This window comes from Melampsora larici-populina (assembly GCF_000204055.1).
Source record: "Melampsora larici-populina 98AG31 unplaced genomic scaffold MELLAscaffold_17, whole genome shotgun sequence".
Lineage (NCBI taxonomy): Eukaryota > Fungi > Basidiomycota > Pucciniomycetes > Pucciniales > Melampsoraceae > Melampsora > Melampsora laricis-populina.
In genome coordinates this window covers 466,747-489,975 of record NW_006768781.1, presented here as the reverse complement: position 1 = coordinate 489,975, position 23,229 = coordinate 466,747, and the positions used below count along the sequence as shown (strand labels likewise).

The 23,229-nt window shown below is 40.0% G+C and overlaps 7 protein-coding genes across 7 annotated transcripts; 4 read left to right on the top strand and 3 right to left on the bottom strand.

Annotated features, from left to right (window-relative positions):
- Positions 1 to 168: 168 nt before the first annotated feature.
- Positions 169 to 1,770, top strand: MELLADRAFT_106288 (uncharacterized protein; the record flags this gene model as incomplete). Its single annotated transcript, XM_007409865.1, has 8 exons — positions 169 to 238; positions 301 to 745; positions 826 to 899; positions 974 to 1,091; positions 1,164 to 1,260; positions 1,332 to 1,425; positions 1,502 to 1,610; positions 1,725 to 1,770. 8 exons carry the CDS (start codon positions 169 to 171, stop codon positions 1,768 to 1,770), a joined length of 1,053 nt encoding a protein of 350 aa, XP_007409927.1.
- An 8,095-nt stretch (positions 1,771 to 9,865) lies between these two features.
- Positions 9,866 to 10,633, bottom strand: MELLADRAFT_106286 (uncharacterized protein; the record flags this gene model as incomplete). Its single annotated transcript, XM_007409693.1, has 1 exon — positions 9,866 to 10,633. The coding sequence occupies one exon, from the start codon at positions 10,631 to 10,633 to the stop codon at positions 9,866 to 9,868; it is 768 nt and encodes a 255-aa protein (XP_007409755.1).
- A 1,142-nt stretch (positions 10,634 to 11,775) lies between these two features.
- On the top strand, positions 11,776 to 12,421 carry MELLADRAFT_71833 (uncharacterized protein; the record flags this gene model as incomplete). The annotated part of the gene is made up of 1 exon (XM_007409866.1): positions 11,776 to 12,421. One exon carries the CDS (start codon positions 12,216 to 12,218, stop codon positions 12,387 to 12,389), a length of 174 nt encoding a protein of 57 aa, XP_007409928.1.
- Positions 12,406 to 13,718, bottom strand: MELLADRAFT_48294 (uncharacterized protein; the record flags this gene model as incomplete). Its single annotated transcript, XM_007409692.1, has 4 exons — positions 12,406 to 12,474; positions 12,578 to 13,185; positions 13,304 to 13,425; positions 13,502 to 13,718. The coding sequence occupies 4 exons, from the start codon at positions 13,684 to 13,686 to the stop codon at positions 12,406 to 12,408; spliced, it is 984 nt and encodes a 327-aa protein (XP_007409754.1).
- A 203-nt stretch (positions 13,719 to 13,921) lies between these two features.
- MELLADRAFT_71832 (uncharacterized protein) lies at positions 13,922 to 15,054 on the top strand (the record flags this gene model as incomplete). Its single annotated transcript, XM_007409867.1, has 6 exons — positions 13,922 to 14,028; positions 14,131 to 14,152; positions 14,236 to 14,327; positions 14,423 to 14,576; positions 14,690 to 14,697; positions 14,804 to 15,054. 6 exons carry the CDS (start codon positions 14,014 to 14,016, stop codon positions 14,867 to 14,869), a joined length of 357 nt encoding a protein of 118 aa, XP_007409929.1.
- Positions 15,055 to 15,961: 907 nt separating this feature from the next.
- MELLADRAFT_86188 (uncharacterized protein) lies at positions 15,962 to 20,842 on the bottom strand (the record flags this gene model as incomplete). Its single annotated transcript, XM_007409691.1, has 7 exons — positions 15,962 to 19,464; positions 19,543 to 19,788; positions 19,883 to 19,943; positions 20,043 to 20,152; positions 20,215 to 20,299; positions 20,376 to 20,450; positions 20,546 to 20,842. The coding sequence occupies 7 exons, from the start codon at positions 20,840 to 20,842 to the stop codon at positions 15,962 to 15,964; spliced, it is 4,377 nt and encodes a 1,458-aa protein (XP_007409753.1).
- A 179-nt stretch (positions 20,843 to 21,021) lies between these two features.
- MELLADRAFT_116410 (uncharacterized protein) lies at positions 21,022 to 23,078 on the top strand (the record flags this gene model as incomplete). Its single annotated transcript, XM_007409868.1, has 10 exons — positions 21,022 to 21,058; positions 21,126 to 21,161; positions 21,249 to 21,635; positions 21,712 to 21,835; positions 21,917 to 22,015; positions 22,106 to 22,169; positions 22,258 to 22,360; positions 22,446 to 22,621; positions 22,701 to 22,801; positions 22,875 to 23,078. 10 exons carry the CDS (start codon positions 21,022 to 21,024, stop codon positions 22,942 to 22,944), a joined length of 1,197 nt encoding a protein of 398 aa, XP_007409930.1.
- Positions 23,079 to 23,229: the final 151 nt, after the last annotated feature.

Sequence of the window (23,229 nt, the reverse complement as noted above, 5' to 3'; positions counted from 1 at the left end):
TAAGAGTGTTTGGTACAGATGATGTGGTAAAGTGGTCAACAGAGTCAACCTACAAAATCTCAAAGGTTGACGTCATATCTCTGATCAAGAGATAGTTATCACATCATGCTCAACCATAAAGACCAAAGATTGATCGAGCAAGGTATTTCATCCACTCACAACACCCTCATGCCTCGTAAAGATTTGACCTTTTTAGCCGATGAACGCTTGAACGAGGCTATCAAGTTCGGTAATCAGGGTTTTTCATGGAGCTTAAAAACCCACTTCAGAGTATCCTGACTCCTTTGCCATGTTTCACAGGTCGTACGAAAAAGGTTGACATCGGACTTGTAAAGTCAAAAGATTCGAAAAACTTGGTAGACCAAGGGTTTCAATCTGATTCTTTGGCCCAGAAGATCAACGGTCGAGTTCAGATACCCAAGAACAGTAAACGCACCTTACTTGAAGCTCCTTTAGATCAATCGGCTCAAAAAAAGAAGAGACAGCCACATATTTCTGGCTATCATAATGACCTTTACTCACATGTCGAAGAGCTTGAGCCGTCCACCTCTCACTCTGAGTTGTTTCAAACTCCAGGGAAGCTTCAAAGCTACGCCAAATCAAGAATAAACATCAGAACTCCTGAAGAAGCAGGGAAAAGACGTGTGGTGATAGAAGGTGAACTTCCTGATTTAATTAACCATGACCTCATTCAACATGAAGATAAGGAAAGAGGATGGGAAATCGAGTCAGATGATCCAGCTAAGTTGCGTATACCTATCTTCACATGACCTTCAAAAATTCGAAAGCTTTATCTCTGATGCAAATGTGGGGTGAGCGTAATAGAATCCCTTCAAATCCAGAGGCAGAAAAAGATGCATCATTAGAAAAGGCTAAAAAGATTATTCACGAGATCGATCGTAAGCTGCTTTATATACCTTTCACCCTCTTGTTCACCAAATTCTGAGGTTTGATCTATCTGGTCTGACCATAGAACCCTGGAAAATGGTTTTTGATGAAGCTGCGGGATCGATAAAGGCCGATTTTCGAAAAATTGCTGCTCATATCGATCATCTGCTTGCTAATGATGCTACCTTGGCCGAAAACATGGGGTGACTAAACCATTTATCTGAATCTAATCAATGTGTAATCAGTTGACAATATGAAATCTGATCAAATAACAGTAAACAACTCGAACTGAGTCTCGTGTCCTGCGTCGCATCAAGAAACAAGGTGATAGAGGACTCGGGAGAGGTACTAGAAGCCCTTGTTCAAATTCAAGTCAGCCCAACTCATCTATGCCTGTTTTTCACTTTATTAAGAAGACTGATTTTGGTCTGATCGGCGCACAGAACTCAAACGACGAAATATCTATCAAGATACGCGAATTGGAGAGGGAATCTGAAATTTGTAAAAAAGATTTCTTGCAAGAGCTCTCAGAATACGGTACGGTCTCGTCCTGTCCTCTGAAATACTATGATTTTGACTATATTTTCCTAAAATTTTGATTTTTTAAATTTAGAGGCGAAACACGTAGAAGAAATTGAAAAAATGAGAGGTGAGATAGATGCTGAAACAGAAGAGTTTGAGTCCTTGATCAGTACTGCCATGTGCGATAAAAACGAGAAAAAGTTAAGAATATTTTGATCTACAATCAAAGAAAGACAGAAGCAGGCATTTCACTGATTCTCTTTTCGCTTCAATAACCTTTTCTTCCTTCGAATTATGCTTCATGATTTTCACAGGGATATGCAAAAACGTCTTGCGGTCTTATTGGCAGACGAAACATGATGATATTGTGGACCTATCTGCTAACAAGATCATACACATCCTCTAAGCCCGCTTCTTCAGCTTCAAAGACAGTTGTAGGAGAGGTAAGAGTTATCAACTTTATTAAATTCATATGATTCCAAACAACAAATAATCAATGATGCATTTACTCCTATTTAATCACAAACCGGACAACATAATCCAAACTCCTTGGAGATATATGAGAGTTTCATGATCAGGAGGCCCCAAATGTGAAAGCATGTCACAATCTTTTGACAGAATTACCAGAGCACTCCTGATCAGGATTCATTCAATTTTGAAAAGTAAGAGAAAACATATGTAAAGAGAGATTGCAAGAGATGATACTGATTCTGGATTGTAGGTTTAGAAAGAGACAAGAGAGAGAATTTGAGCACAAATCATGTTTATGTAAACACGTGTGATGATATGATTGATACCACAATTCTACTGAGTTTTCTGTTCTGAAAGCAAATGAAATGACATACACTTTCATTCACACTGATAAGATTCAAGGGAAGAGCCCCCAAAAAAGGCTTACCATCTTTGTTAAAGTATTGAGATATTGGACATTCAAAGTTCAGAAAACAAACCAATGGTACTTTGCCTAAACTTATTGAAACATTGAAGCTGCACAGGACATCACAAACAATTATTATCTTTGTTTTGTTTCTGTTAAATAAGAGTCAAATCTTAATAGAAAATAATCACACAAACAATATTAAATAAATGTAAATTTGTAATCCCTTCAAAAAATTATCAATACAACAAGATCTTGTAAGACACAGAGAGCTGAACTTCAGGTTTCATGACAAACGGGAGAGTGCTATGGAAGTGGACTGACTCCACAATATCTGTTGAGCTCTCCCTTGACTCTCTCCAAACACACAATCAACATTAGTTCTTACACATCTATTCAATGACTTCATTCTTGGTTCAAAGAGTCTTGATTTTAAGCTTGTCAATGGACTCTCTTGAAGTCAACTTTTGAGCCTGCTTGATCCTACAATTTTCCTCCTGGGATATGTAGCTTTTAGGTGCACCCAGCTCAATAAGTGCGCCGCATGAACACACCACTTTGAAGAGCAAGAAACAGATTATTTATACGCTCAACAAGAGAGAAGACACTGTAAAGGCAAAAACAAAAAGGATGTGCACAGGGTCAAGTGTAAAATGTGGGTGTGTTGAGCTTCCATCTTCTAAGATCTCCATTCCAGAGAGCTAACTGTGACCTGTGAATTTAGTCAAGTGGTCAGATATCAATTTAATGGCGCCACAAATTTTCACTTGATGACTTGCTGTGCGAAATTTCCCTGTATGTTCCAAGGAGAGGCAATAAGAAACACCTGATGGTAGGCCAGGTAGGCTTTTTTTGCTATGACAAGGCTTCCACACCATGTCCTTGTGGCAGTCGCCCAACGACGAGCGCACACGAACTCCCATTGTGGCACAAAGGCGACTCGTGTGTGCTCGTCAATGAGCAAACACCACATGGGCATGGTGCCAGTCACTATTGGATCTTTTTATTTTGTGTTTCCTCCTTCAACTTACATGAAGCATAGATGACTCTGCATGTAATTTTTTTCCTCAATGTGTAATAATGACAGCAAGTTATCTAACAAAGGATAGTCACATGGATATTGTGATATTAAGGAGAAGTTATCACCATCTACATGTGTTAAAGAACGCAACTGGTCAGTTCAATTCTGAACAGTGTTGAAGAAATCATAAATCATGAGATAGAAGTCAATTCTATCCTCCCCTTCCAATTTTTGGTTGACACTTTTATTTTGAATAAGTTAATTGAGATTATAACATTATCTTGAAAGATCACAGTAAGGTTTTAAGGACAAAAAACACTCCCCAAGTATGTACACTGATGACAAGTTGGATGGAGAGCAACTGTCGTTTTCACATAGGCACATTAAACATTGACCTCAAAGGGGCATTCTACTTACTTTACTCCTCTGGTCAATCAAAATTTGACTCATGGTGCACTTTTTAGTGGATCCCACTATTTAACGCCCTCTTAGAAGATATCCGGCGCCCCCCAGGTTTTGACACATACCCGTGTGGCCCGTCGATACTCGACATTTCTCACGCCAAATACAGCATCCTCGGACCTCAGGGGCACCAAGAGGGCACAATTTCCCAAATGCGCCCTTTTTTCCTTATTTGATGCCCTATCATTCTTTGATTGGGCATCAAAGATCATTCAAATAAAAGGAAAGGGCTCCCAAATTAATTTGCGCCCGGACCAGCCACGGACATCGGGTCCTCATTGCGTAGAGGATAACGTTGAGATAGGTAGGAGGCCTATCTCCAACAATTTTTTTCCCTTGTCCGCTTTCTTCCTCTTTGTCATCACATACCAACAACTCCCCATCCAACTCTAATCATCCAACTTTCACACACCCAACCAACCCCATTAACACCGCCGTACATTCAAATCAATCACAGTATCAATCACAGAACACACAATCCAAGTCTTCGAACAATTGAACGATACAGAGTCATGGCCCACCTAAACCCGCGTACCCCATTACCTTCCGATGCTGTACACATCAATCATGATGGTGCCCCAACAGCTCCGACTCACATGATTCACGTGACCTACACAGCTGCAGAAGCAGCTCAAGGTCAAATTCCGAGCGGATACATTCAACCGTTTTACCCACCTCCTGGCCTGCTGTACCCTTCTCGCCCTCAAGGTGGTCAACATCCACCTCCTGCCCCCTCGTACCCACCACAATCATACCCAACTTCAGCCCAACAACCTTCTGGTGGTGGTTCACATCCACCACCTGTTCCCGTATCATCACACCCTTATTTATCCGGATCTTCGTACCCAGGTTCTTACGTTTTCACAGATCATTCTGGATCTTCGTACCCTGGCTACCCATCTACTACATCTGCACCGTTTTCTGGTTCTTCGTACCAACCTCCATCTGGTTCTTCGCACGTTGCTCCATCGTATTGTCACCCCGGTCCTGGAATAGGCGCCCCACCCAGCATGTTTGCACATGCTGGAAACCCTTTCCAAACCGATTCTTTCTATCACCACCGTCCTGTTCACTTCGATCCTTCGGCTCATTTCCATAATCGCCCGTTTTCTCAACTGCCTCCTTCTGCGCACTCGTATTCTCAACCTACTCCGAATTTACATCTCCACTCCAAAATCAAAGAGAAAGACACGCAAGACACGCACTCGACAACTGGTACCGCTCCCTCTGCTTGCTCTAGTCAACCTGCTTCTACTCCGACAGGTACACCCATCATGGGTTTACCTGGTACTGCCAACATTGACGTTCCAATTCAATTGACCTCGGACAACAATGAACAAGACACGATTCAAATTGCGTTAGACAACAATGAAAGAGATTCGGACTGGCCTCCTATTGGTACGTCATTTTACATGTACTTTACCTTCTTCGTTCTGAAAGCTGACAATTCATTTTGACATGTTTATCAACAGGCGCCACACCTGTTCGTTTGCTTGAAGGACCTAAAACCGGAAAACCATTTATCGAATTGGAAAATGGCATGATGTATCTTCACGCAGTGGCCCGACATCAAGGATACGCTGTCGCCATCAAGAGTCATAAAACATTCAATCAACAGACCATTCGACTTTATCTCCGGTGCTCTCTTGGCCACAAAGTTCCCTCGGTTGCTCAGAAGCGTTCATCTTCATCCAAAAAGACAGGCTGTCTGTTCGAGGTGTCACTCAATTACCGAGCCAACACTGACCGATGGATTGTATGTCAAGACACCAAGAATCCTGAAAAACTCAATCACAATCACGAGCCTTTTGATCAACCTCACAATATGGCTATTTACCGGAGATTCAATTCAGGCACTTCTTCATCGATTGACGTGCTTTCATCAGCAGGCTGTCGCCCGTCGTTGATCAGATCTCTCATCGATGTTCAACCAGGATCTCAACCCTTGTTAAGGGATATTCACAACGTTCGATCTTGACAGAGGGAGAATTGGCTCAACGGTCGCAGTCCTATTCAAGGATTATTTGATCTCATCGTTGCTAGCCAGTGGGCCCACCGCACATTAACAGCATCCGATGGTACCCTTCTGAACCTCTTCTTTGCTAGTCCCTCTGGAATCCGGTTAGCTCGACGTTTCCCAACGGTCCTCAGCTTAGATTGCACATATAAGACCAACCGTTTCAACCTCCCCCTATTACACATTGTCGGGACGACAAATACACATCGCTCTTTTACCGTCGCAATGTGTTTTTTGAACAACGAAAAACAGGATCAATACGAATGGGCCTTATCCCAACTTAAAGAAGTTTGTTTTCAAAATTCGCACAAATCCAACGACTTCAAGTCACCTGAGACTTTTGCAACAGATGCTGAACCTGCGCTCTACAACGCTATTGCGCAGGTATTTCCCGAGTCAACGCACATTCTATGTGTATGGCACATCAACATCAACGTGGCAAAAAATTGCAAGAGCAAGTTTTCAGAACCAGAGTGGACTGAGTTCATGAAACTTTGGAATACATTTATCTCATCATCTACACAGGAGTCTTATGATACTAACCTTCAGGCTGTCAGCAAGGTTGCCCGAGCGCATGATGTTTATGGTTATTTGGAAAGTACTTGGCTAGGTCGTACGGAAAAGTTTGTCAACTTATTCACTTCAAAAACTCACCACTTCGGTAATTCTTCGACCTCACGTGTTGAAGGCAGCCATTTCCGAGCCAAATGATTCCTCGATGGTCGCAATAACAATTTCCTGACCTGCTTCAATGCCTTCAAACGGTTTGAGGACCATCAAACCAACGAAATCATGGTTTCGGTGGGGATTGAAAAGACCAAGACGCTTCAAGGCCTTCCAGATTTCTTCAAAGACTTAAACGGCGTTGTATCTCATTTTGCCCTCAAAAAGCTAAAACTTCAATACGACTTGTTGCCCAACTCCCTTCAACAACCATGCACCAACACTTTTCGAGGGGCCTGGGGGCTCCCTTGTTCACATGATCTAGCTGAAGCGCGAGAAAAAATGGATCATCTGTCGCCTGACTTGATACACGTCCAGTGGAAGCTACAAATGGACATTGCCCCCGATACTCACAAAGGACTTATCGCCGCGTCACGTGTCAAGTTTGATCAATTACTTCAGTTAAATGAACATTATCTTTGGAAGCTATATAACGAAATCATTCTGCTCGAGACTGGACAATATTCTATCATCCCAATCATGAACGCTGAGGTCAAAACGGATACTCGAGGTCGACCTCGAGCTTCTTTCGCCAAAGGTTCCAAAGCAAAACGCCTAGCCTCACCTGATGGGCGATGGAAATCGGACCTGGAGCTTGATGAGGCTGCGAAACGTCCTCGGGTCAGCAAATGCAGCCTTTGCTTGACTCCCGGTCACAATATTACAACTTGTCCTCTTCGAGCAAGTCAAACTTTGACAAATCGTGTTGGTTCAAGTTCAAAACGGGTTTTGAACAAGTCAATTACAAAAGAAGAAGCCTTGCTTGATGATTCCGAACCCAAAGCTGAGGAAGAAGCTTTACCCGAAGCTGAGGAAGAAGCTTTGCTCAATGATTTCTATGACATGGTTGAAGCGCAGGAGAGGGAGGATGTAGTGGGCGCTGATGACATCAGTGACTCGGATTCAGAAGGACTAGATGGTCAAGATCAAGATGCCCAAGATGAAGGACTCTGTGAATTCTGCAAGGATCCCCTCCCCGAAGCGCCTTCCAAAAAGCTTACCGATTTGAAGGCTCTTCTCTTGGCAATTCCAATCAGCGGGGGCAAGTCTTTGTCGGTGAGTTTTTGGTTTGGTTTTGCTCGCTCGTGCCTTACCTCATGCTCATGCAGGTTATTTTGCGCAGTGGACCCAAACTGCTGAGTATTGTGAATTACATCGGGCAGAATGTGAGACCATTCCACACGGAGTGAGCAAAGGATGGCCTACTATCATCGATTTTGATCATTTGCACAAGTAAGTACCATACATTAATCTTTGTATGATGTATGACGTACCTTTGACTAACTCTTATCCTTCATTTGCGCGACAGCCGTATCAAGGAGCATACACATCTATTGAGCAACATTATCAACCAAACTGAACCTTCGCCTTACTTGGATTACGCCATGAAAAAGAAACGTAATAGCAAGAGTATTGATACTCTGTCAAATATGCTTAACATTGAGGTTGAGCTCCCGGGATAGTGAGTACCCTACCCATGCTTGCTCCTTTGCTTATAGGACTAAATAGAGTCAATTTTTGCTTTGTCCCAATAGTTACGGATATCAAGGGTATGAAGTGTTTGTAAGAACCCTAGAGAACATCTTCATCAATGATCAAATGTCACCACATCATCTCGGTTTGCACCAAGCTGCACCTCTCACTCCCGATTCCTTAATTCGACAAGTCCTGATTCCCGAAGTGGCGATATGTTTGATTGCTGAAGATCTGAACTTGGACCGAAGGGATCCGCAAGTCAAGGAGACGTTGGAATCAAGCCGAAAGTATGGAGTTGCAGTTTTTCCAATGCCAGCTGAAATGTATGAGATGAATGGCACCTCGCTTAATCACAATCACCGGCTTACGAAGAAGCCCGCACCAGCTACCACCACCTCACTCGTTGCTAACACTTCTCAGCCAATTTCAGCTCGCGCATTAGAAAAGAGCACACTGGTTAAACCAGGCGAACGAAGAATATTGAAACAATTACCTCGTATAGTCATTCCACACATCAAGACTATCTACGATCCACCCCGTTTTGGCAACTGTGGTTTTTACGCAATAGCTAATGCCCTGCGATGTAATAAGGAAGATTCTTATGTATTGGTTCGTCGCCACTTACGCGAAGAACTGCTGGCTCATCGGGAGTCCCATGAACAACTAATCTCGACTGCACCCGGAATGAAGTCTCGGCGTGTGACGACTCGACGTGCTTCACCTGCCGCAGTGGAAATCGTTGAAGATCTTCTTCATCGACTTCAACCCCAAGAGGCTAGATGTGGTGAGGAGTTCTGGATGCGCATGCCTTACACAGGCTACGTCATTGCCAGTGTGTATGAATGCCCTGTCATTCTCTTAAATCCGAAAGAATCAAACTGTTACACCTTTTTCCCGTATCGTACTCCACCCAACAGGAATAATCCAATCCTTTTGGCCTTTGTGGATGGTGATCATTTTGCAAATTTGGGTGGTGGGGTTGGATCAATTCCATTACCGGGAATATACGGTGATATCCTCTCACCTACAATAACTGAGACCGAAATTCCTGATTGGATTAAAAAGTATCGAGTGCAGTTAGATATGTGGGTTTGTTAGTTGGTCTGTTTCTTTGTGTGACACGTGTTGTTTTCTCTTTTTGCTTTCTCTTTCTTGTGGTAGTGAGTCATGCTTTATGTAGACCGATGCTCTCGGTCATTCTTTTTCTTTTGTTGTGGCTGTCTCGCTTTCTCTCGTATGCCCCATATGGAATCTTGTTCTTGTCTCTCTTTGTAGTGGCTCCTATGCGCTCAACCTATGCCTGCTATGCTATGCTTTCAATATGATATAATAATTTTATGCCAATTACAGTCATCGGTCTTGTGACCAGAACTAGCTAGGTGCTAGGTGTGAGATTTGTACAAGCGAGACAAAGAGGAAGAACGACGTGATAAAAACATCGAAAAAAGGTGTGAGAAGTTATGGACGTGTATGTACCAGCCGGACGGAAAGGAAGAAGGTAATAAATTAAATAATGGGTGCCCCTTTTTGCCCCTTTTTTTTAGAAAGGGGCTCCTCATTTGTTTATAGCCCCGTGTCCGACCCGAAAGAGGGCGCCGGATACGGTTCCGAGGGCGCTAAATAGTGGGATCCTTTTTAGTTCAAAGTCCTAGCTTACGGGCATTTGTCTTATATTCTTGAGTTCCTCTGTTTTTATTTCAACAACAGAAACTTGGAAAGGACACAGGCAAACTGTTTTTTGTGTTTTCATCAGACAAACTTCATTCCAAACAAACTTCACATTAGCACATTATCTGTAGGTCTCAGACCATACATAAAAAAGAAAAAAAACTTAAGGGAAAACATTATAAACTATATACATACAGAAGCATTTCTTTCTTTATTTTTTCTTCATTTTTCCCTTTTCTAAGAATCTTGGTTTTTGAAACATAAATCTAGGTTCCCGTAAAGAGCTCTCAGATCGAGAAGTCGATAAAGCCCTTTCGCTGAGCGTCTCTACCTCTTCGTTTTGATCAATAGAGAATTGAGGAAAGTTATCAGCTAATCTAGAATCAAATCCTGCATGAAAACGAACGTGTCGGTGTGCTAACTTTCTTCTAAGATTTAAAGGTTTTGATGATGAAATACCTTGTGAGTCGGGGTCTTCAGAATCAGTCAAGTCGTCGAATTGGGTAACATGGGCTGGGGCGCTTATAGCACTTCCGTCACTGGGTCTTTCATCTTGGTTATTGTCTTCAGCATTTGTTCCTTCGAATTGGGTTTGGTGAGCCGGTGCACTTTGGGTATTGTCTTCGTCTGGGGGAGAGATGGATCTTGGGGTATCAGTTGAAAATTCTACAGTATCACTAAACTTAACTCGACGAGCTGGGGCACTCTTTGACTTGGATGGTGATTCCTCCCCGACTGTGTGAGCGCGTCTCCTAGTTTGAGCCGGAGCCGAGTGTGGTAATTGTTCGTCTTCAGCGTTTGGTGTTTTTGTTTGGTCTGGGATTTCGACTTTCTTTGGTAATGGAGGAGGGAGAACGTAATAATTAGGAGGAGGAGGTAAAACATTTTTACTAACGTGTTCATAACCAGTATAAACAGCTCTTTGTCTTAGCTCTTCACGACGGACTCTTCTAGATATCTCCTCTTCTGAGTCAAACATAGGATCGTAAAAGTCATCTGGAATTCCACGGCATTGAAATGATTCATCTGAGTCTACCGAGTTAACCGATGTATTTGAAGCGTTAGATCCGCGACGTCCAAAGATTTTTCCTAGAGTTGAAGGAATTTTCAATCAGCAAGTTTATAAAGCTTTGAGTTCTTGTACAGTCTATTGTGATAATAAAGATTTCTTAAGTTTTGCGTGGATTTCGTGCTAAAGTGAAGAAGGTCGTTGAGTGAAGTTTGGAAAGTGTTTGGTGATGGATGACAGTAAGCCGAACATCGAAGGTCTTTATATAGTGCTTCAAGATCATCAGATCAGCTTCTCTACTCTGATCTTTCAAGCCTAGAAAATCACTCGTAAGCTGGTTGGTTGAACTTATGAAAAGCACCTTCAATTTACAAATGCTTTCTTAGCTATAAGATACGCGTAGGCTGTCGTCATTTCCTCTATGGAAGAAACCATTGTGCATTTAACATTTTAAAATTCTTACTCTTTTCGCCTTGTGAAATGTCACTGACAATATTTTTCTCGCATCCGGGCCTGTGCTTTCATCAATTATGCTGAGTGATGGGCTGTTCAGCTTCTACAACCGCGATCCATATGAATTGCTTTTCCGTTCATTTTGATCCAGTAGATTTGAAAAGTCGGGTTCTATGAATGTCTGAAGGGTAATTAATACCTTCATCCTTATCTTCAGTTATGATAAGGCCGTGAAATGATTCAGAAGATTCTTTTACCGTGTTTGTTTCCTGAGCCTAGATAAAAAGAGTTTATATAATGTATGTCTTTTTTCTTGTACCATGGATTGTAGATTGAATTTAGGATGTAAGAGAAACATTCCAATACCATCCATGACAAGAGTCTACATTCATAGCCGTGGTATAGTTTTTGAATCCTGAAGCATAAAGTAATCTATAGCTATCTTTCTGTGTTTCTTGATTCTTTCTTGAAGTCCTACTGATACTATACTAATACTATGCATCCAATCACATCAACTATGATCCAATTCAACGTCTTCAAACTTTTGATCTTCATGTCTGACACTCTCATAAAATCGTAATCATGAACTTCTTTTCTTCCAGACAATCAAGCCTCTAACTTCATTTCATTCTACATAGTACATCTCATAATTGTTCATTATCAATATATATAGAATATCATTCCATAAAGACCAAATACACAATTAATAAGATAAATTCAAGTATCAAACCTATTGGAAAATCTAATGTAATCAAAAAATCAAGCAAGTCAAACTTTCATTGATTCTAAAGTAAGTCTCATCAAATCAATTCATCAATCCATCAAAATACACGCAGGCATACTACACACACACACGTACCATAAATACACTTTGAGAAAGAAAAAGAAAACAAAAAGAAAGACGAAAAAAATTAAATCAAACAGTTCTCCTTGTTTTCCATTCAAAATGTCCTCAATAATTCAAAGATAAAAACAGAAAAAGAAAAAGAAAAGAAATCGATCTAGAAAACAAGATATATAAGAAAAAAGAAAGAAGATTTAAAGTATATAATTGATCAAGATCTATAAAAATGAAAAAAAATGAAAAAATGTGAAGATCATGAATAATGAGGTTTTTAGAAAATCTAAGTTTGAAAAGATTATGAGAAGAAGATTAAACCTTTCAAAGCCAACCTCAAGCTCAATAAAAATGAATGATATGAAGTTTGATGAAAAAGTGACGATGATAAAGAAAATGAGAAATCGGATTAAGGAAGCAAAAGATATGATATGATTTGATGAAGGTGTGTTTAGATGGCTAATAACCAATCTCGTACGATTTCATAAGTAACAAAAGAAGTTCCAATACTAGGTACAACCTATAATTTTGGTTTACAGAAAGAACCAAGAAAATCATCAGTTTTTGATTGATCGAATTTCATAATTGCAAATCGAAATGATGATTTTCATTCAAATACCTACCTTTAATAAATTAGGCCATAAACCTTTATAAAGTCCACGAAGTCCTTCATTGCGAATGATTTTCTTCGTAGCATCCCAAGCTCCATCATACTTAAAACTCATCCCATTCATTCCAGTGACTTGCATTCTTCTTCTTAACACATCTAAAGGATACGTCACAGTTTGTGACATCCCACCAGCAAATGCACCACACCCTAATTTTTTAAGAACATTATAAGGTGATGATTGATCAGGGGGGCAAAACGTTTGTTTTAAAAACTCATAACTTGCAAAATTCGATCCAACATAAGGAGCCACACCTATGACTGTAGGAATCAAACCTCTATACAATCCACGTAAACCTCCTTCGGTTTTGTAAATCTCTAGACTGGTTTTGATGATCCCTGTTGAGTTTTGATGGGCTTGGGGTTTCGTTCCGATCTCAGCTGAAATTATACTTAATCTAGATCTAACTAAATCTAATGGATAAGTAGCTACCACAGAACATATCCCGGCTATCGCTCCTGCTGTTAATCTTAATGGGGTATTTAATTCTTGTGTAGGTGATAATCTTGTTAAAAGTTTTTTGGCTACTTCGTATGCTGAAAACTGAATGGCTGAATAAGGAGCTAAAAGAAGTTGTTGTAAAAAATATTTACAAGGATAGGAGTTAGTTTTTTGTGTTTAAAGATCCTTTTTGTGGATAAAAGTGTAAAACGATTTGATGGTAAGGGAGAGGATGAATACCGATTCTAATCACATTAATACCATTTCCACGAAAATAACCTCTCCAACCTTCAGTTTTACCAATCTTAACTAACGAAGGCCACATTCCTTGATAATTTGAACTACCAGGACCTTGACATTGACTTTGAAAGATCGCCAAAAGAAACCCCATGAGATTTACAAATCACAAAAAGAGAGTGAGATGAAATTTAAACTTACAAGATGATCTTAAGTCTTTCTAAAGGAGATACTACTGTTCTACTCATCGCACCTGCTGTACCACCTGCAATGAAATATTCGATGAGATGAGAACTAGTTGATTTTGGTTTGGTAGGTTTGATTGGATTTGTAGTTGAAGTTGATTGAATTGGATTTGAAGAAGTTGATTGATTGTTTGTAGCCATTGTTGGTAAGATTGGACGAGGTGAGTTTGAATGATTGGATGTTAGCATCCTTGATGGATTGGATTGGATTGGATTTGATTTGATTTGATAAGTTGATCGATGTGTGGCTGAGTTTGGAAATGGGATTTAGTAAACTAATTAGCTGAAATGGATTATAATTTAAACCAATCTGAAAACTACTTTGACTTCAAATGTAGTTTATCCTTCAACATTTACCTTCACTCTCATTCTACGCCATCTGAATCAGTTTCATCCATTTCTCAATCTCATTCAACTTTTGACAAGAAAAGCATCTCAGTCCAATCAGTTCATCCACTTCAAATTCAAATGGTTTGCGAAAAGGTAAATCAAACACTATCAACTATCAACCATCACCACAAGAAAACTGATTCATCATTTCATAACTTGAACCAAATTTCGAACCAACCTTACAAATTCAATCAGTGCAACAAAAAATTAAGTAAAAGTAAATCAAACTTACATCTAAAGTCAATCTCACCATCACAACCAGTAACTTATATATTGATTTTCAAAAAAAAAATCAAACAGATTCATTAGCAACACCAGAAGTAAGAGGTATAGCAGGTTCATCAAATGCAATCCAAAACCAAGGAAGAAAGATTGGTGAAAACAAATTATTAGTAAGTCACCATCTCTAATATTTTCAAAAAAACAAAACATCTTTAGAAACCATGTTTTGCTTGATTCTTATCTTTTTTTTTTTAATTTTGATTAGTCTTCAAAAAATCGTTATAATCCTTATCAATCTACATCTGCCTCATCATCATTATCAAAAAAATCAACTAATCCATCAATCGGAATCGGTAAATGTTTAACATGTAAATCATCCGTAGCAAGGAACGGTGCAAAGTACTGTCAAAACTGTTCTTGTGAGTTTTAAAATTCTATTACTGATTCATAAAACTTTAATTGATTGATTAAATTCACAATGAAAACTCTCTTTAATATAAACAAAAAACCAAAACGATGATAAAATGTTTAGTTAAAAAGGTAAAAAGATTTTCTTTGATCATCATGATGTATGATTTATGATTTTGGATCTTCAATATATTGATGATGTTTTGTGTTTGATTTCGTTTTGATTTATTCTCATCAGGGTATTTGTGGAATGTGTGGAAAAATAGTCACTGATATAACGTATTCAAAACAAACTGCAAAATAACTCAAACAATTCGTTACAATTTCTCAAGTTTTTCAAATCTTATTTCTAAACCAAACATTTCAATTGTCAACCAAAGGAATAATTGTAATCCTACATATATCACACTCTTCTATTTTTTATTCCTTATGGTTTGTTGTTTGTAAACCTTTTGTAATATGAAGGATGCAATTGATTTGATGATTTATAAAGATCCATCAGATTCACACCAGTTGATCACGAGACCTAAATTTGATCAACTTTAAGATGCTTATCATCTTTCTTATTGTATGATCAATCTCTTGGATCTTCAATAACTCATCCTGAACACCCTACAAAGATAGCCCATCATTTCTTTGTTTCTGTACAAACTTCTTACACAAGAATTCAAGTATTACAAAAAAGTCAAGTCAGATGAACCTGTCCAATCCTGACCATCTCCCAAAGGAAACCCCCCCCCAAAAGTGAAAAAAGAAAACCCAGCTATTCATCATCTTCAAATTCATTCAACTAAACCATTCCCATTACCTAATCCCGAAGAACTTTGACTCATCATCTCACCATACCCATGATGATTGATCAAACTATTCACGCCTCCTTCAAGTTTTAATCTTTCTAAACATTCATCCCAAAAGACTTTCAATCTGTTCTCATCTTTACACAATCTCACCAATGAACTTCTCAATTCATCTAATTCTTCTCTCATCGTACGTGTTTTGCCTATCGAACTTAAATCTCCATAACCACTTTGACTCATCATACTCCCTCCTAGTCCTCCTCCTCCTCCTACAATACCACCTCCTCCAAACCTTCGATTACTTGAACCTGTTTTGGCTGCTAAGTTATCGGCCCAAACTAATGTACTCTCTTCTCTGATCTCTACCATAGCTAAACCACTACAATGAATAAACCTTGTATATTGTGCTGTCCTTCTTCTATATCTATTCCATTCCAAAATATATGACATATGATCAGTTTGTTATCATTTGATTTGGATTCATCCTCTTTGAAAAGTAACAGTCTTTAAATTAAACTTACGAATAAATGATTTCTACATTTTCTGGAAAATTCCTTTCTGCTTCAACCTAAAAAAAACCAAAAAAAACAATCAATCAATCAATCCCATAAACCTTGATCAAAAATCCAATCTTTCTCCCTAATCCAATTGGTTTCATCAAAACTCACATCTAAAACAAATCCTAAACTTCTCAGCAACTGTCCTTCAAAATAATCAAATTTAGAAACCCGCCAAACCGTCGGTAGAGGTTCAAATCGTTTAAAACATCCATTCAAAAGTTCAAGATTAGGTTTAAAAGAAAGCCTAAGTTCCATACGGTTTTGAAACGGACTGAATTCCAAAACCGATTCAAGACTTCTAACAGATTCTTCAATGACTTTAATCGAATACCGTTCAATGATTCGAGTCCATTGTTGAATTAGATTCTCAACATAATTCGAACTGATCCCTAACCATTGGATTTCAAGATGCCATGCATTTAAAGTTGAATGACTTAAATCACAATGAAGAATCACTTTTTCACTTCGTTCACTTCGTCCGGTCGGATCTAAATCTATGATACCCGATCGAGTCATCGTGATCTGAGGTCTTTCGGCTCTAGATCTACTTACTGAACTTGATCTTCTACTCTTCACTTCACTTACTCCAACATTAGAAACAGTAGCTGCAGATGAACTAGGTCGAGAACTCAAATTACTCGCATTAAGTTTATCCGTCACTTTTTCTACCGTCAAAGTAGATGAAGTAGGTGTCACACTATTCGAAGTAGCCACCGTCGAAGTAGATGCTCTACCAAACCAAGTTCTCGAAGGCTTAGGTGGACAAAGATCTGTGTTCAATTGATAATATCGAGGTCCGTCTATCAAAGCTTTGGGTGGATGATGATAAGCATCTTTAAACAATCCTCGAAGTTCTAATTGTCGTCCAAACTTTAAAGCTTCTTCTCGGGTTGAAAAATTGAAGTGATGTTTTAAAAACGTCACAAACTTGTCTCCCATAAAAACATTGTCGACCATTCTTAATTGAGTGAATTGAATCGATTGAGGTTTCACATCTACTCCATGTGCTGTGTTCATCATCGCTTCTACAATCACATTCAATGGATCTCTCAAACTCAACACTCTTCCTAATTTCTCTCTTTGACCTCGATAAGCCGACGTAAAAGCTCTGAACCGTTCAGCTTCTTGTCTAACATGTATAGAAGCATCTGAACTTGAAAAATCTAAAGCTAATCCGTCTTTCGGTAAATCTGAGATCGGTAACCATGTAAGGTTTCGTAAATGCATTTGCATCTTCATCATTCCTGCCACTCTAGTCTCATCTATCGTCGCATCTGCATTGTTTTGAGCTTTTGACCCTAATGGTGAAACACTATCAGGTAAGAAAACAATCCTAGTACGCCAGTATCTAAGTGATTCTGATAATGGAAGACCATAATCATTTCCAACGATGATCCCATCAAGCGCTTTAAAATCAAAACTATCTAGATCTGGAAATTCAAACTTCAGATCAAATTCATGCCAACCGGGCCATTCAGTCGACCACCAAACCGCAGGTCGATACAAATAAGCTTCGGCCAACCAAGCACGTTTTCTAACATAGATCTGCACAAGCAAAGTAGGAGAGCCAGTTTCAAGGCGTTTGATACTAACTCGATGATAATGATCACTGAGTGAAACATCCACATAAGCACCCTGTCCCTTTTCAGCCTCATGAAGAATACCTTCCATCGAAAGCCAACGAGGACGAAGGGTAGGAGCCAGTTCGGTCACATGAAGTGGTAATTCAGGTATCACAAGTTGAAAACCTTGACTAAGTCGTTGAGAGATCGCTTCTCGTAGAGTAGAAGCCGCACGAACTTTACTGGCTTCCTGAGGTGTCAGAGATGGATCTGGTGTTTTGACCAAGACTGATGATTCGGCAATCAAATATTCATATTCAGTAAGAGCATATGATGTGTTTAGTTCTTCTTGACTAGGAGAAAAATCAGTGGTGATGGGTAGACATCCAGGTGTAGTAAGCGACTTCCATTTCAGTGACCGTTGATCATTCGGCGGTCGTGGAAAGATTGCACTCCAACATCGATATTGTGAAAGTAAGCCAGATGAGGAACCATTGGGATTAGACGGGTTAAACTTCTTCCGTTGTCGTGGTAAGCTAGTTTTCTTGATTTCTGGGGATCGTAATGATGACTCTACTGTTCTAGAATCACGTCCGATTGTCGAGGCAGAGGTGATCCGCTTAGGAGTGTTCATCAAAGGCATCAAATTTGTTGCCGGACGAATGGAATCTGATTGCCCAGAACGTATGGTATCCGATCGAAGCTCTCGGAAACCTCGGGTCACAGAAGAAGCACGCGATCCCGTCCGTTGTGAGCTCCCATCATCAGTTGGATTTAGATAAACACTTTCAGGAGGACTTGATTGTCGAGCCGTCGAGGCGGTCGATACATTCCTGCTCGGTTTTGTAGACGAAGAGCCAGTGACACTAGACCAAGGCCAGAGAGTTCGAGACGGTTGTGCCAAACCGGCTAAACGCGCCAATAAAGCGGGCGCACCCGTTGTGGCTTGATTCGATTCAGTGGTTGATGCTGATGTGGCACGACTACGAGAGCCTGAGATCGGCATGGTCGACAATCCTGCTGAAGGTTGATTAGCTAATTGAGAAAAATCTCTTGAGCCATCAGGAATGGTGGCCTTGAGCAATGGAGACCGATTGATTTCTTCATGCTTAGAACTTGCGATCCTACGCTTGGGTTCGATCGGTGTCAGTACCAAGTGATCGATCACCGCACGCGTGCTTGAAAGTTGAGCAGCTTCTTTTTTCGCACGACGAGATAATAAAGGACCTGGTGAAGCTTCTACAACACCAGCATCGAAGATCTGTCTTGCTTTCTTCCTTCTTTGCGCATCATCATCTGTAGCCCCAGGAGGCATAGCTTCATGTAGATAGGGTATAGATATTCCACTCATATCATGCTCACCAATCCCATTCTGAATTTGAGGCATTCGACAGCGTGGCATGAAGCGATCGATTCTGAAAGGACGATCCTGATGACGAGAGAAAAAGGAACAATCTACAAAAAATGGAACCACATAATACGTAGTTTTTTTCGCTTGGGGAGTAGGCGCATCCAGATATATTGGATTCATCGATGGATCGAGTAATCGATGTGATGTATTGAGATCTTGTCCGGACCGTCTTGGCGATTGATAGTGATCCAAGTCGAGAGCTGAAAACCGGAAGAGTGGGACCACATGGAGTGGGATCTTCGACAGACTGACATAATCGACCCCCAATCCATGGGCAACAAAACGTTCAGTGGCTAGCCTCAGAAGCATCTGATTGGCGTGATAGACACATGTTCCAGCCGTCACAAACACAATCGAGACCCCCGTACGATGTAAATCGCGGTCGATATAATGTTCATCGAAAGAGTTACAAGCTGTGCTCATCGCTTCGAGAATATTCCCTTCAGGTGCATATGAGATCTGACCGGCTAGCCTAGTCGCTCCTGCCGAGTCGGTATAAGTAAGAGTACGTTGTTGGAATTTTGAGATATCTTCCCGTACATGGTCTAGAACCTTTTGTGAATGTACAACTGTCTCAAGATCAATGATGACCTGATATGAGCCGAAAAAATTGTCAGCATCAATTCAAACACTCGGATCAAGTTCACATGCCTTGTAAAAATCCTTGTAAGCCCTCCCATCATCGCCTATAAGCACTGGTTCTGGGATCTGATCAACGTCTTTTTCATCATAAAACACCCTGGCAAAAAGGACAATCGTGACGAGATGATTACAACCAATCTTATTCCATCGACTGAACAGATCTTCAAGAAAGAGTATAGCCTTTTCATGGTACAGAGATCCATCTTCCTCAAAGGTCCACATCTCTGAACTCATCTGTATGTAAAGATAATCTATGGAAAGCAAGAGGCACGGTAACATTCCAAACGTCAGTCAACTTGTTTTGCAAGATAAAGAGCGACGGAAATTCATGGATGATTTGTCTACATTTAGCACTTTCCGATCGAAAAATAATCTTCGTGAACGGGGTGATATAACCAGCCAAAACCTAACGGAGGAGCAAAGGACCGAAAAGTGACGAAAATAGATGATGAGGTCGAGTCACTGACCAATGTGAAGTGATTCAAGTCGATTGGATGACGCTGACCCTGTTTCCTTTAACATACACTCTTGCCACTTTGGTTTTGATTTTCATTGCTAAGCTCACATCTCGACCAACCCATGCTACGCTTTCATTCAACATCATCGTCATTCTCCCTGAAAGTGAAGGAAGTGGACATTAGCGATATATACTGAAAATGAAGGACTTGTTGACCTACACATCTCTCCTCTGCCAATGTATTGATCTCGAAAGACCAATTCAACATGATCCGCACAATATGCCGAAGGAGTAGGGCTTGGGACCTGGGTTTCGAAAACGGATACCATCATGAGAAATAGCTTGAAGTCCTGTAAGCGGAAAGTGAATGTTGAGTCTGACCTTTCTGATCAAAACTTCATTTCTGTTGTATTTTTCAAGATCAAAAGCCTTTGCGATGCCTATAGGTATCGAAATCTATAGGTTCCCGGGAAAGAAAATCCAATGAGAATGATGTCAATTGGTGGTGAAATGAATCTTGAACGGTTAAGATTGAAAGTTTAACTACTAACCTGTAATCCTTGTTGACGGACCAAAGTATGATGTCGAACAATAAATAGAAAACCCGGTTCATTATCCCATCGATCAGGAGTAGCAAAAGAATGTTCAGCAGTTGAAGCCACAGGATTTAATAATGGTACGATTTCTAATAAATCACCAATCCCAATTGAACTTGGATCGAGTGCAGCCAGGTTAAGACGAATTCCGGAAGCCGCATCAGCTAGATCGACACCAGCTGGAAAAGATTGAGTTGGTTCAGGATCGATCCAAAGTGTTAAACGAAATGATTCGAATGTTGGATGAACCATGATGGAAGGAATGAACGTCAAGAATGAGAATTGAAAACCACATTATGTATATACCGAACTGTAGTTTTCAATAATGCAGATTAAAATAAAACTGTTCACCCAATTCAAATGACGTTATTGATTGAAACTGAGACTCTCATCGATCATCAACTTATCACTTCGAACCAAAACTTACCAAAATGGCCAACTTTGAAACACCATTAGTAGTCGATAATGGTAAGTATTATCAATATTCATTCATACCTTATAATCTTGAATCTAATCTTTCGTTCCTTTGACTCAGGTACCGGTTTCGTCAAATGTGGCTTTGCAGGATCAAGTAAGTCTTTAAAGATTTATCATCCTCAAAGAAACCATTTTGAAAACCTGATCGGTTATGATTGTTTTGATGTATGAATCAAACCAGATTTTCCTGCCCATTCTTTTCCATCCTTGGTTGGTAGACCGATCTTACGTACCGAAGAAAGATCAAGTACCTTGGGAGGATCTCAACCGGTCACACTAAATGAAGTTATGATAGGAGATCAAGCATCAGAACATCGAAATTATTTACAAATCACACAGCCTATGGAACATGGTATCGTTAAGAATTGGGATGATATGATGTTACTTTGGGATTATACTTTTCAAGAAAAACTTAAAGTTAATACTCAAGATCGTAAAGTTCTTTTGACCGAACCTCCTATGAATCCAACTAAAAATCGTGAAAGGATGTGTGAAGTGATGTTTGAGAATTATCAATTTGGTGGAGTTTATGTGGCAATTCAAGCGGTTCTTACACTTTATGCTCAAGGTATTGTAAAACTTTAATCTCTTTGAATTTACGAATTCAAAATAACTGATCAAACTGTTCTCTTGAATCGATCAAGGCCTACAGACAGGTGTGGTCGTGGATTCGGGTGATGGTGTTACTCACATCGTTCCGGTCTATGATGGTTTCTCACTTCCTCATCTTACCCGACGGTTGGATGTGGCAGGCAGAGATGTAACAAGGTAATATACATCCCCCTCACCAATCATCATCTAGCGCATTGACTAATCTACTTTTTCGATTTCGATCCATCCGATCATCAGATATCTTATCAAATTACTTTTGATGAGAGGTTATGCTTTCAATCGTACTGCTGACTTTGAAACAGTACGTCAAATCAAAGAAAAATTGTGCTACGTCTCGTAAGTCCTCTTCGTTATCTGTAGAATCGAACCGCTATATACTCTAGGAGTATGGCGAAAAATTAAAAATCCAATTCATCTTTCTTGTAGATATGATCTTGATCTTGATAATAAATTATCGGAAGAAACAACTGTCCTGGTTGAAAATTACACAGTAAGTTCCTTTTGTGTCCATCACTTTTAAATCTCTTTGGAAATTTCTCTCATCATCATCTGACAAACAATTTGGTACGTGGAGGTAGTTACCGGACGGTAGGGTAATCAAAGTAGGTCAAGAACGTTTCGGAGCTCCAGAATGCATGTTCCAACCTCATCTTGTCGACGTCGAATCTGCTGGTGTAGCCGGTACGTAGTCTCTCTCTCTCTCTCTCATGGCAGAACATAAGAGGCTTTGATTCCTAACATACTTTACCTCTGTATATTCTTTTAGAGCTCTTGTTTAACACGATACAAACCGCAGCGCTCGATATCCGTCCCGAACTCTACAAACACATTGTCCTCTCGGGTGGATCTAGCATGTACCCAGGTTTACCTAGTCGACTTGAGAAAGAGATGAAACAACTTTATCTTACTCGAGTTCTAGGAGGTGATACTGACCGACTAAGCGTTAGTCTCTCAACTCCTCTGTGATGATTGAATGAAGTACTGATGTAATCGGAACCCATTTACTTGAGGCTGTGATTAGAAATTCAAAATCCGTATTGAAGATCCTCCACGTCGTAAACATATGGTTTTCTTAGGTGGAGCAGTCTTAGCCGATATCATGAAAGATCGTGAATCGTTTTGGTACGTGTATTTTTCCCCCTCATTAAGTTGTACTTCACAAAACATCTGTTGACGGTTTGTTGGGATAATGTAGGGTGACACGTCAAGAATGGGAAGAACAGGGTACACGAGCTTTGGATAAACTTGGAAGAAGCTCTGGTTGATTAGAATTGTATATGATCATAGATAGTTATGATGTGGAACGAATCTTTTTTGTGTAAATCAATTTGTTTTGATGAGTTTGAAGTAGTGTGCGTGTGTGTGTGGATTCATGATGAAATGATTTATTTTCCTGGTTGCCATGAGAGGAACCCTTTGCATGAAGTGCTAGGCTGGGGAGTCTGGTTGTAGAATTTGAGACTTTACAAAGCGATCCTGGGCAAGAAAATGACCCAGGTGATCTTGTCAAAAATCTTTATTACAGCAGTCAACCCGCGCGAGTTAACTAA